The sequence below is a fragment of the Microcebus murinus genome, chromosome 5, assembly GCF_040939455.1.
Source record: "Microcebus murinus isolate Inina chromosome 5, M.murinus_Inina_mat1.0, whole genome shotgun sequence".
NCBI lineage: Eukaryota > Metazoa > Chordata > Mammalia > Primates > Cheirogaleidae > Microcebus > Microcebus murinus.
This window is the reverse complement of record NC_134108.1, coordinates 13507552-13521364: the sequence shown is the minus strand read 5'-3', so window position 1 is coordinate 13521364 and position 13813 is coordinate 13507552. Positions and strand designations below refer to the sequence as shown.

General features: G+C 38.2%; 1 protein-coding gene across 6 annotated transcripts in view; it reads right to left on the bottom strand.

Annotated features, from left to right (window-relative positions):
• The window catches only part of SYNE1 (spectrin repeat containing nuclear envelope protein 1), a 438352-nt gene that overhangs the window by 166528 nt on the left and 258011 nt on the right, over positions 1-13813 (bottom strand). For all 6 annotated transcript variants that reach the window (XM_076002855.1, XM_076002857.1, XM_020287266.2 and 3 more), the window contains 10 exons: positions 11047-13207; positions 9488-9825; positions 9076-9220; positions 7557-7775; positions 6203-6462; positions 4701-4866; positions 4197-4349; positions 2310-2462; positions 1530-1712; positions 583-720 (listed from right to left, as the gene is read on the bottom strand). In XM_076002855.1, the coding sequence (XP_075858970.1) occupies positions 583-720; positions 1530-1712; positions 2310-2462; positions 4197-4349; positions 4701-4866; positions 6203-6462; positions 7557-7775; positions 9076-9220; positions 9488-9825; positions 11047-13207 (3916 nt within the window). The remainder of the gene's footprint in view (positions 1-582; positions 721-1529; positions 1713-2309; positions 2463-4196; positions 4350-4700; positions 4867-6202; positions 6463-7556; positions 7776-9075; positions 9221-9487; positions 9826-11046; positions 13208-13813) is intronic.

Here is a 13813-nt window from a genome sequence, read left to right as displayed (position 1 = left end):
GTGAGAGCTCCTATTGAGCGCCTGCACCTGCCAGGTAGATGCTTTACAGATGTTAAACTGTCTGGTCCTCATGGCAAGTCTGAAATATGAATGTTATTTACATCTGTATGTAAATGATGAGAAGACAGAATTCAGAGAGGCCAAGTATTCTGCTCCCAACCACACAGCCCTAAAATGGTAGAGTTTTTTTTGTCACTCTAAGTGCAGAGCCTATAATCTTTCTACATTTTACTATAACTCTTCATGGGGAAGAATTTCCTACCATATCTCTGCATGGAATTGTTTCAAAGAAGATGCAAAACAAAAAAGAAAAAAGGAGTCCTATAGGGCTGACTGTTTTGGGTCTTCGAGAAAAGGAAGTCTAGGGAACATAGAGGATATTTATTTATATAATCTCATGAAATCTCATGGGTAGTTACTTCCTGTCAAACCACTGGACGACACATTAGGGCTATTTTAGCATTCTTTTTATCTGGTACCTACAACAATTTTTCATCATGGCCTTCTAAATCTTTTGTCAGCCAAGCAATTAGATCAAATTGCTCTTTGTTACTCTTTGAAAACTGCTTATCCTCAAGTTACCTGATGCAAAATGTATTGTTCCCGAAGCTGGCTTGCAGAATTCCACGCAATATTTCCATGTACCAAGACTTTAGCTCTCTCAATCCACTTCAAAATTAATTCAAGCATTTCATTGTATTCTTCTAAATGTGATGCTGCCTGAAAAATCATTAACATTCAGATAACAAATGAAAACTCTGCTTCTTGAGCTAGAAATCAGTCTTCTGTCCGTCTCTTTGGATGCAATGGTCCTCAGGGCTGACTGTTATAATTTCAGTGCCACTTAGAGGTGTTATAAAAAAAATCATTTCCCTGTTGAAAATCTGTCAAAGTTTTCTCAGTGACTTTAGGGTAAATCCCAAATTCTTAATCTGCTTGCATAATCCCTCTTTTTCTCATCTCCTTTTCCTCTGTCTGGCTTTCCTCTGCCCCTTCTTCCACACTCCACTGGGTAAGGAGGTGGGGGGGAATTAGAGCATGCCAAGTTTCAGTACTATAATTCCTTGGTTACCAACTCCTAGTTTAACTTGTCCCTGATTATACAAATAATACTTAACTGATTTGCAAAAGTCCAGTCTATACTCAACGATTATGATGGATGTGTGACCTGAACTTATTAAGTAAATGCAAGCTAATATGTATGTAGATTACTTAAAGATATTTGAATGCACCCCAAATTCATTTTACAAAACATCTTCATGGATGAATATTCACTTTATAAAATACTTCTCCAGTTTACAAAATATCCACTCCAAGTCTATTTATAGTAAATTTATAATATGGTTGAGCGTGAAATAAATTCGGATTTACATATAAATCTTAGGAACACAGGTGTGGTAGGCAATAAGCTACTCCTAAGGTACTCACATTGCTGTCAATGTTATCTTTTTATTTATTTTCAAGCGAGAAAACCATAGCATGGAAGTTTCTGCCTTAGAGAATTTTGATTACTGGCCTGGAAAACATACCTGACTGAGCTTGCAGAGCCGATTCTCCGCCTGTCTAATGGTCTGCTGGTGAAGTTCGGTCAGTTTTCCTATCTTCTTGGCCAGTGGCTTACCCAGCTGGCCATGCTGTTCCGAGAATTTTTGTACTGCTGCATGTAATTCCGTTAACTTTGAATTACAGCCATCCAATTCCTCTCCCAGCACCTACATGGTCATCAAGATGAAAAAACATTAGACTACAAAGAAAAATGTCTCTACGTTTTCCGAATCAGACTGATTTTTGTCAAAGCCAAATATTATAACGAATAATTCTACTATGACTAGGTCACTTATATTTCTTCGCCTGGAAAGGCAGAGCAGGATGTGTTGTAATCCTGGTGTTTACTTCCTATGGGGCTGCGTGAGAGGGCTAACCTTTTCCTTCTGCCCCACCCAAAAAGGATTAGAGTCATTTCACTCATCAACAAAATGAGAACACAGGTTTAACCACCAAGAACTTAATTTACTTTGGAGTTTACAGATCTGCATTCCTAAATCATTATTTAGTTTTTTTTTTACATTCTTCTCTCTTATACATATATGAATATATATTTATTATAATAATGTAATTCAATCATAAATATAAGTGGGTCTGTGCTATTATAGTTACAAAATTTCTGTACTGTCTGCTTTTACTATCTGGTTTTAATAAAGGGTGCTAATAAAGATACTTTTTTCTACATCCCCAAATAATACTGACTCCAAAAAAAATATTTAACTCATTCAGTAGCACTTCTTATATATCTACTTATACTTCCTTACCTTTTGGTCGGTTTTCGCTTGAGCTAAATTATCTGTCTTTGTTTTCAGCTTTGTTAGAATAGTTGTGAGATCTTTGGCTATCTTCTGAATTTGCTGGCTGAATTCCTGGCTCATGGCCTTGCTTTGTTCAACTTCTTTTATTTTGTCTTGGATCTAAATAATCAGTGAGAACAACAAAGCCAACTATGGTTAAAAACGGATAATGAAAAAAAAAAAACGGATAACGATACAAAAACCTCAAATGATGTTGATGAGATACATTTAGGCTGTCAATGCTGCTTTGGCTTTGATGTGTGCTTGGTCCAACCAGCCACGTGCAGTTAGTTACCAGCTTTCCTGGCTTTCCACGATGCCTGACTTCCCACCGTCTTCATACACTGCCCACAAGAAAGTATGGCACACTCTTATGAATTTTATAGTTCCTGTGCTGTTTTGGCAAAGGAACAAGCAATGCATGTACAGCAATTCACTTATCAAATATTTACAAAATACTCATTATAGACGGCCACATAGACACCTGAGTTTGAATGCTATCTTCTCCATTTACTAACTTTGTGACTTTGAGCCCACAAACTCCTCTAAGGCTTCTTCTTCATAAAATGGAAAATCCTCCCAAATAGTTGGAGACACATGGATTTCTTTCCAAGAACCTTCTTATAAGGGGCTGTTAATGATCCATTAACTCTTTTCATAACTTTCCAACTGCCTCCCTGTAATGTGCCAACAAAGCATTAAGCATGGCCAATGGAAAGGAGGATGCAAAAAGATAACTTAACATTTGCAAATCCTAGTGGCTTTGATTTGATCTGATAACAAACATTCATACCGTTGCTTAGAATAAAATGCTGTGGAGAAGATGGTACAGAGGAGAAATGTTTCTTTATATAAATGAAAGGCCTTAAAAAAACAAACAAACAAAAGAAAAAACCTCTTTGGTAGGGAGGGAGCACACCATTAAAAGAATACTTTTTGGTCTTCATTATTTTGAGAACCAAAGTAAACGGAATGCATATAAAAACTCTATTATGGAGAAATGTATCCAGAGAAATGAAAACTTAAATTTGAATCCTCTTTTTTTAAATATCTGAACTTGCCAAATCATTCTTCCAAATGGACCTTCCAATGTCTAAGAAGAAAAGCTAAATAAGTCAATTAAATACTTAATTGAAGTATTAAGTCAATTAAATACTTAATAGAAAACAGCATATATTAGTTTAGGCAAAATCATGGTGCAGTAGACTTGGATTTTGATGAGATTTTTGAAACACTTTTCAACATATTGGCGATCCCAAAAAGTACAGCAAACTCATATGAACTTCATAGTTCACACAATGTGATACTACTTTCCATTTCATGTAGCAGTTTAGAATTAGTATATCTGTTCATTGTCCCATATAGAGTGGTTTTAAATAAACTTTAATGGCTTTAGAATTAAGCCACCAAGAAAGTCCTAAAAACCTATTATATTTCCATTTCTTTACTTTGATTTTCCCTTTCCTCAAATATCTTCACCTAGTTAACTTATATCTTGCTGAACTGGTGACATGACTAACAGATAGAAGAATGCTTGGCAGATTCTGTGTACTCAATATTTGTTGAACACATGTAATATATCTTTTTTTGTTTGTTTCTTTAAGTCATTTTGTAAAGGTGAGGGGAAGCAGGTAAATTATCTTTAAATACATGGCATTACTGTTCATATCTATGATCATCTCATGTATTTCTTGCCCACAAATAAGACCTCTAATTTAATATTCCTGTTTTATAGTGACCTATTTTTAAACTCTGTTTCCAAGAAGATATGACTATGAAAGTCAAACATTTTCATACAAAAGGATTAATCTTGCAAAAGAATAGAAAGATACTCTGTCTTGATCATGGGTTTACCTGATCACGGATCTTCAGGTCCAATGCCACTTCAGCCAACTGAAGGGAGAGCTCAGAAGGCAGTATAGTATAAAGACCCAAGTACTTATTCTTCTGCTCTTCAGCCATTTTCTCAATGTTCTGTCGGTGACTTGTGGCTTCCGTTAGGAGAATCTGAAGAAAAAATCAAAATAAAAAATTTCTGGGAGCCTGATAAGGAAACCAATTTCCACAGGTATAGGAAGAAGGCTACATATTGTTCATCAATATATGATTAAGTGTGGAATTAGAGAAATATATTAAAAGAAAACTAAACTTTCCTTTAGTATATGAATATGAAGCATGTCCACTTTATACAAAATAAAAGAAAACCTCATGAAGTAATACTAAATGTCTTTCATATAACACATTTCTGAAATGTATTATAATTCAATATTCATTAAATGGAAACAAGTGCATCTAATTAAATTAACAGGAAATTTTTTTTTAAATTGAAGGGTATAGGGAATGAGGAGGTATTTGTACCTGAAGTTCTTCAAGTTGAGCATCTATTTCTATTGTGGGATTCCCTAAATATTCCTTTGTTTCCTGAACCCAACATTTCACAGAATTGACTTGAGTCTCCACTATTTCTCGGTCCTTCAGTTCTTGCTTTACCAACTTTCTGTTATCTTTCGCTTTCTCCTGCATGCTTCAGAAACATTAAAGGGAAAAAAAAGAAGCTGTTTTGAAATGAAAGAAACCCCTTAACACACAACATCTTTTTATCCAAAGCATATGTAGAAAGGGAAATCTAGTATTTTTTCCAAGTAAGGTCACTTCCCCAAAACTGCCAAATAATTTTTCAGTAAAATATCAGTTCAAGCATAACAGAAGAATATATGTCATATGAAAAGAATAATTTATCCCTGAAAAGTTGAGAGTTGACTTTCTCCCATGCCACTAAGTCACAATTAATTTTCTTATTTAAAGTAGCTCAGAGGTTATTTGAGTATTTACTTTTTCTTTGGAAATCTACTCAAATGGTGTAGAGTCACCAGCATTTAAAAGTAATGTATAATTGGAATATTTGTGGCTATTAGAAAAAAATCTTTTGAAGAAAGAATCAAGCTTCAGAAATTTCACAAATTAATAATGTTAATAATGTCCAAATTTCAAGTCTTTATTCGAATTAATGTAACTTTGATTAAAAGATTTAAATAAATGGTGTCAGGTTACCCTGACATCATTTATAACTGAAAGATATAAATGTGGCACATGTATGAGCTAATATCAGTTAATATATGAATTAAATTATCTAATGACTTTTTCCTGTGGTCCAGGAAGTGAATCAGGCTGGCTATGTATTTTGAAAATTAACTTTCTTTTTCTACTAAATTCATTGCCATTCACTGGCTATTATTTACCTTGCTTCTATGTCCCTGTCATCCCTTATAGCCAATGACTTACCTAGCTTTATCAAACCCAAGTTCTAAATAGCTCTCAGTCATTTCCCTCTCAAGTTTCATTTCTCCTGCATCACCCTTCCTCTCCCCACCAGCCAAGGAGCTCCTGGACAGTGACCTGCTTACTCCTAAGCTTCCTTACATGTCATTCCTTTATTTGCAACATGCTCCCACCAAATGCCTCTCTCAAGTCTGCTCTGTCTTCTGTTCAAATCCCTCTTTTGAAGGACTGCCTTCTTTGACTTCTCTCCTTCGTCAGTTGTCTCTGCTTAGGATTCCCTTAGCTCCCTGTTCACACTTGAAATGGCTTCTTTAGCTGCCCTATCTCTGCTGCTTGACTGTAAACTGCATGAAGGTAAATAATGGATCTATTTGGCTCATCATTGTATGTCTAAGTTCTACCAGCTATATTGTCAGACAAATGACTGAAGAGTTAAGAGAATTGAAAAGCACGGATGATGGGAACAGATTCCCACATTTTTAAGGTGGCATGATAGAGCACCCCCACACCCAAGAACCACACTTGTCCTTTGGGTTCAAGGCCAGGTTAGTAACGGAGAATGAAAGCAGGTGTATAATTACTTCAGGCACCGATCCTGCATTGCTGTGATTTCCTGCAGGAAGGGTGGCTCCTCTCCAGGGGAAGGGACGGCTCCGTCCTGGAGCATGCTCAGTGCTTGCTGCCGCAGCATGCCTAACGTGGACTGCAGCTGTTCCAGCTCCACAAGGAATGTGTCATGATGATCAACAAGAGCTAAGAGTTCCGCTTTTGAGGCTTTCTCCACTGAACTGTCAGGTAGTTTATCTTGCAGCTGATCGATCGTTTCAGTGGCTTTTTTAACCTGTTAAAACGTACATACCATGAAGTTAAATAATAAATAAACTGAAAAAAGAAATACGACAATTCTAATAAATGCCACATTTGACACTAGTGCACTGAAGCATGTTCAAGATGATGGTGTAAATGCTAAATTTCAGGAAATTAAATATGATAAATTTCCTTAACATGAAAGAGAAAACCACCTCTATAACTCTGCGTTTAAAGCTTTAATCTCAAAATATCAGAGCAATCAAAGACTATGTATAATACAGAAAAAAAGATTTTTAGATTTTTTTATTTTTATTTCAGAATATTATTAGGGTACAAATGTTTAGGTTACTTTCCCTGCCTGAGTCAGAGTTACAAGCAAAAATTTTTTTAAACTAAACAAATGAAAAATTTTTTTCAATATTTAAGTTAACATAAATGTGTGCCTTTGAGTTATAAAGGAAGACGTGGCTTAAAATACTGGATGCTTAAAAGACAGAAGAAACTAAATATAAGATTTGGAAAATTAGTTAAATTTCTACTCATTTACATGGCAAAGGAAAATTATTTTGTACTTTTTCAAGACCAGGTGAGAAAACAAATGGAGCAAAATGGATTTGTCCTTTTTTCAAAATGTAATTGCTTGGTTTTCTAATTTGACCCTGACTTGGGACTAAATTGCCCATTGTGTATTGTGTTTTGTTTCATAATTTATTTTTCATTGAAATAAAGATTTTTTTTGTGTGTGTGATAGAGTCTTGCTGTGTTGTCCAGGCTGGAGTATGGCGGCGTCAGCCTTGCTCAACCTCAATGCCTGGGCTCAAGTGATCCTCCTGCCCCAGCCTCTGGAGTAGCTGGGACTACAGGCACGTACCTGCAGTACCACGTCTGGCTAATTTTTTTTATTTTTAGTAGAGATGGGGTCTCACTCTTGTTCAGGCTGGTCTCAAACTCATGACCTCTATAGTGATCCTCCTGCCTCAGCCTCCCAGAGTTGAAATAGAGATTTTAAAAAGCCTTTTTACTTTCAAAAGGCTGATTTCAAAAAGAAGCAAAATCCTGTTTTTCAAAATACATTATATCCAATGAGGAAAAAAATAACTTGAGCCCATCAATAATGGAAATTACCTTATTGTTAAAGCCCTTCCACTCATCCACTGCATCTTCCAGTATCTTCTGCTGGTCCTGGGCCACAGCACCAAGACGCGTCCAGCGCTGCCAGACAGTGGTCGTCGATCTGCTTAAGGTCGCTTTGCTTGCGTCATTTCCAGTTTTCTCCAGTTGTGAAGCTTTTTCCTCTAGGGCCACAATTTTCTCACGGAAAGAGTTAACTACTGACACTAAAGCCTGGGGTGAAGGGTCAGGAGAGGAAGAAAGGTGAAAGAAGAGAGACTAATTTTTTTAAAGTTCTCTGGATTTGGGTAAAGTCCAAAATTACTTGAAAAAAAAATGTTTCCTTATCAATTTATTCTCCTATAGTAACTCTCATTTTAACATTTCCTTTTTTTTTCCTTTTTTTTGAGACAGAGTCTTGCTCTCACCCTGGCTAGAGTACAGTGGTATCATCACAGCTCACTGCAACCTCAAACAACTCCTGGGCTGAAGCAATCCTCCTGCCTCAACCTCCTGAAATGCCAGGACTATAGGCACATACCACCACGCCAGGCGTATTTTTCTATTTTTTGTAATGATGGGTCTCACTCTTGCTCAGGCTGGTCTCTAACTCCTGACCTCAAACAATCCTCCCACCTCTGCCTCCCAGAGTGCTAGGATGACAGGTGTGAGCCACTGCACCCAGCCAATATTTATTTTTTAATAGAGTTAGGCTTAGATGTTTTTAAAGAGGTAAGGTGAATATTATTTATTAAATTATTTATTTATTAAAAACAAAAGTTTTGCTACTTGATGTTTTCCCATTTTTAAAAAACAGAAATATAAATAAACTATATTTGACATTTCAGTATGTTACATTCTTCCTTATATTGCTATGATATATGAGAGAGACTCAGTTATTAATTTTTGAATTAATTGCATTTTTGAATTTTATCTGAATTAATCTGTTATCGATAGGAAATACTTACTGACATTTACTATATGCCACACCTTATCAGAAGCAAATTGCTCTGAATGTCTGTTTTATTCTTTGAGACAGAGTCTCTGTTGCCCCGGGTGAAGTGTAGTGGTGTTCATCATAGCCCACTACAACCTCAAACTCCTGGGCTCAAGCGATCCTCTTGCCTCAGCCTCCCAAGTAGCTGGGACTACAGACATGTGCCACCATGCCTCACTAATTTTTCTGTTTTTAGTAGAGACTGGGTCTTGCTCTTGCTCAAGCTTGTGTAGAACTCCTGAGCTCAAAAGATCCTCCCACCTCAGCCTCCCAGAGTGCTAGGATTACAGGCATGAGCCACCATGCCCAGCCTGAATGTCTCTTTCAGACTTTAGCTATGCATTGCCAGTGAGAAACCTAAAAAGGTGATAGCATTTAAACTAACTTAAAACTTCTATAAAATGTGGTTAAATGTGTCCTCATCATATTTAGAGAACCCAGGTAGAAACTAAGATTTATTGATCTATTTCTGGAACCATCATGTTGCAAACATTCATTACAATGATAATTAAAGGATATTAAAAAAATGAAACTGACCTTGTGTTCTGACAATTTTCCTTCTGCCTCCTGACTAGAAGAAGTCTTCAACAAAGAAAACTCAGACAATCTCTTTTCTGCATCATTCATCAATTCAATAATCTCTTCCCTTGCTTTCTGGTAATCCTGCCACTGCGTTGTACATCTTGAAAGAGTCCAACAGAAACCAATAAGCAACATGAAATCACACATTTCTATATGAAGCTCTGGTGTCAATGTCTAATGATATATTAGACAATATATCTAAAGATGTATTAATCCAGACACACCTTGAGATGTATTTGACTTAATATATCAATAGAAGATGACAATACATATAGAGAAGAATGAATTCACATGCTAATGTTTATTACTATTTTCTATGCAAAAATTCATTTCACTGAAATATAAAGTACAAAACAACTTTAAATACCTCTGCAAGAGATCTAACTGGGCATGTGAGTCCTGGATGATTCTGCCGCTCCTGTCTCCTAGCGATACCATCTTCTGTGCCAGGTCTTCTTTGCCGGACGGCTTAATGAGTGGGTCCAGGTTGGCTACCAGGCCTTGGAGCTCCTGCAGGTTACTGTGGAACTGAGCCTCTGTACTGAAAAAATCCATGTGGCTTTTGAGATTTTCCTCTGTGCTCTCCACATCTAAGCCATTGCCTGCCAGCTGTAACATTTCTTGGGCATCCTCAAGCCAGTCATTAGCTGCTTGAAATACTTGATAATACCTTTGACACTGACTGTATGTTTCAATCAAGGTGGCCTGAAAAATAGTAATTATAAGCATAGTCAACTCTCAGTTGCAATGTTGTTTACAGGAAATACTTTTCACTTCTCTATTTATTTTCCAGTCCTCAGACTTTAGTTGAAGAAGTCAGAATTATATATGATGAAGTTCATTAAGATTTTGCTCATATATTGAGATAAAATTTTTACTAGTTAAAGTATTAACTTTGATCTATGCAGAAAATAAAGTTAAATGATGGCTAACATTCATGGGACCTACCTTACATCAGGCCCTATGCTAAGAAGATAAACCTAATAATGAGGGAGGCATTAATATATTTCTTCCACAAAGAGAAAACAGAGACTTAAAGGATGTAAGTGATTTGCCTAAGATGGAATAGCTGCTATTAAAACGCGGATGTACCTTCCTCCAAGGCTTTAGCTATTATATTAGCTAACAAAGCTATCTTTTACCTAAATGGTTGGTTGAAATCTCCTGGATTCAGAAGGTCTGAAGACATAGAGAAAAATGGCCAAGGAATTAGAGAAGGTAATCCCTGGCGCATTGATAATCTCTTCTTATTGCTGAATGCATGGAATTTGCAAGCTACACTAGAGAGCAAGCGGCAATTAGGAGGCCAATCTGGGAAACTCCGTACATGCTCCCATTTCTTTTTGTTATCTCCAAGTCAAGTCATTATGAATAGTCCAGTCTTGCCTCTGCTGTGCTATAGGGAAGGGAGGAAGAGGAGGTGCCTCTCCCTGAGGAGAAGGGGTGAAGAGATGGGGCAACTAATGGGAGGCCCCACAAACAAAGGTTCAGGGCTGCAAGGTTTCTAACTTACCTCTCTCCACTTGGAAACTCTTCACTCAGTGCTTAGAAAGGCCAGGTTTTCACATAGTTCAAAAAGGGCATCATTAACTATTCATTGTTAATCAATTTTATTATTAATATACTAATATATAATACTAATTATATTATTAGTATCATTATTTCTCCCTCAGGTGAGAGATCACTGAGGTACTGCACTCTTAGAAGAAAAATGAAGTCTACATGGAAATCACATAAAATGAATTCCACGTGCACAAGCAATTAAAGCATCCTTTTAAGTCACTGTTGAAGGTGATTCTATGTAGTATCAAAAAAGAAATATTTAAAGAAGTCATTCTAATCAACCAACCAACCAACCAAATTTCTCATACCTGCTTACAAATAAGCAGAATGAAAACAAGAAAAGCCAAGTCCTATCACACTGACCTGCCGTGTGCGCAAAGCTTCCTGAATGTCTCCATCGAGCTCTGAGAGTTCAGCGAGGGTGTGTTCCAAATCAGCAGAGATCAGTTCCTTGGCTTTCGTGAATTTCTCCTTTTCCTTATGACTCAGGGCACTCATGATTCTCAAGCTGGACTGGACCTCTTCCTGATGAATCTGGATCTTTCTGATTTCCTCCTGGATGTCCTGTAGGTTGAGGTCCAGGCACACTGGCCCACTGAGCTCCGCCTTCACTCTCCTCAGCCAGTCCAGGGAGCGGCTCATCTCGGTCTGGAAGTCCCTGCTCTGCACCATCCGGCTCTCGCACTCTGCCACCGTCTCGCCAATGGCGGAAGTCAGCAGTTTTAACTCCTCTTGCCAGGACTGGATCTGATGCTTGGCTTTGTCATATGCTGAGGGGTCAAGGTGTGGAGCAACATCTTCGAGATGCACGGTCACTCGCTTTAGTAGAATTCCCGAGTCCTGGAGACTTCCTGCCAGGGAGTGATACATTTTGAGCTTCTCCTCTGCAGGCAGCGTTTCCTCGTTCACTTTGGACTGCTCCGCTTTTACAGTCTCTAGTTGTCTCTCTAGCTGCTGGCACATCTTTCCGTGCTCTTGGTAAGCACTCGTGGTGTCTTCTAACAAGCTAACCCTTTGTTCTGTTTGTCGCTTCAGCCTGTGATACAAGGTGACAAGGTGCAGCATCTTGTCTGGTTGCCAAGGCTGACCTGTGCTGCGAAAACTTTCTTTTTTCTGGCTCAGTTCATCCACTGCTTCCCCGAGGCTCATCACCTCGCCCAGCAGAGCCCTGCAACCATCCTGAAGAGACAGAGCCTCTTCCACGATCAGATTGGTGGGGACTTTGCTCATCCTCGAGAACTGGGCTTCGAGTTCACTCAGAGACTGGGCTGTCAACTCAATCAAGGAAGCATATTCTTTCCGCGCAAGAATTGCCTCCTGGACTTTATAGAACTTATCCTTAGCCAAGGCAACAATGACATTAAATTGCTGGGGCAAAGCATTCAGCTTTTCACTGAGGTAGGAATGATCAACTTCATTCAGCGAAGGTAATATGGACTGTCCAGTTCTTTGTAACGTAAGTAGAAGGTTTTCATATTCTGGAGATTGTTCAAGAATATGTTGGTATTTGGCCAGTTGTGTCTGGAGGTCAGCACTCTCATTCATTAGGTTGATTTCAGGAAACGTAACAATATCTGCTTGTTTTAGCCAATGACAAGCTTTATCAAAATCTTCCTTAAAATGCTTCCTAGAAACTAAATTTTTCTCTAGTTCTTGTAACCGATGACCACACTTTTGTAAAACGGTGTCATAGACACTCTGCAATTCCTGAAGCTTACCGAGCACTTCACTCTTCTCCTGCTCTGTGATTCCCTTCATTAATTCGCGACCCTGTGCCCAGAGTCCAGTGACCTCATTTTGGTAGGTCTTGAGGCTGGCTTGTGCACTCTTACACATTTTAACTTGTTTGCTCACATCGTCTGGTAACAGGCAGATATGTTCACGGAACATGATCTTTCGTTCGTGTTGCTGAATTTGGCTGGTCGCCTGGAACACTGCCATGAGGAACTGGGTTTTCTCGGACAAGGCCTTGTTTAGGTACTTCCTTCGCTGGCCCACTAAGTCGCTCAGACAGTTCACGTGCCTTTGCGCATCGGAGAGTGCCTTCTGGATGACCTGGCGCTCATTTAGGCCGAGATCAGCCATCACCCTGTCGGCGTCCTTCACCAGCGATCTCAGGAGCATCTGTTTGGCCTCCAGTTCACTGCAGATGGCCAGGTGATCCATGAGAAGGTTCTGAGCCATATCGGGAGGGGGACTCTGCTTAAGGGCCTCCGTGATGTTGGGCTGTTGCTCTTCTGCCCACTCCATCAGCTCCTGAAATCTGGACTGCACCACATTTAACTCCTCCAAGTTGGTGACTGACACTTGGATTTTCCTTTTCACAAGGTCCTCAAGCTGAAACCAACGTTGCTCAAAGTGACTCGTCTGCTCTTTGACTAATTCCTTGTCATCTAAATTCAGATGCTCTATCATTTTCTGCTTTTTCTCTTTCAGATCCTCAATAGCATACTTTCTCTCCTGCAATGCCAGTGCTAACTTTTTCAAAGCTTCCAGGTGGACAGCTGTACTCTCCGCATCAGACCTGAAAATATATGGAAAGGTGTAAGAGCAAATTAGCTTTATAGTCAATATTGATGTTTGCTCATACCATACTAAATTATACTGTACCATTTCTTTAAGTGGATGTTCTTAGCTTAGTTGGGAATGGTTCAATTCATGGTTTAATAAGAGAGGTGCTATAACCATTATGGAATACAACTCCCATTAGAAGTCTGTATAAGAAGTTGCATCAAACAAAGTTGCCTACATTCTTCTCTACTTGTCTTTCTCTGGCTAACACTGCCCTCCAATGACATCTGACTATGCTTTTAGCTTCCTCTGACTCTGTATATATATATAAATAATATATATGAAACATATAAATATATATTTATATATATTAATGCATAATATATAACAATATATTTTTATATAATATATATTTATATACATTAAATATATATAAATAATATATAAATATATATATATATATATGGAGAGAGAGGGACAGAGAGAGAGACAGGGTCCCACTCTTTCTCTCAGGCTGGTCTCAAATGCCTGAGCTAAAGCAATCCTCCTGCTTCGGCCTCCCAGAGTGCTAGAATTACAGGCGTAAGTCACCATGCCTGAACCTTCTGGCTCTTAACTG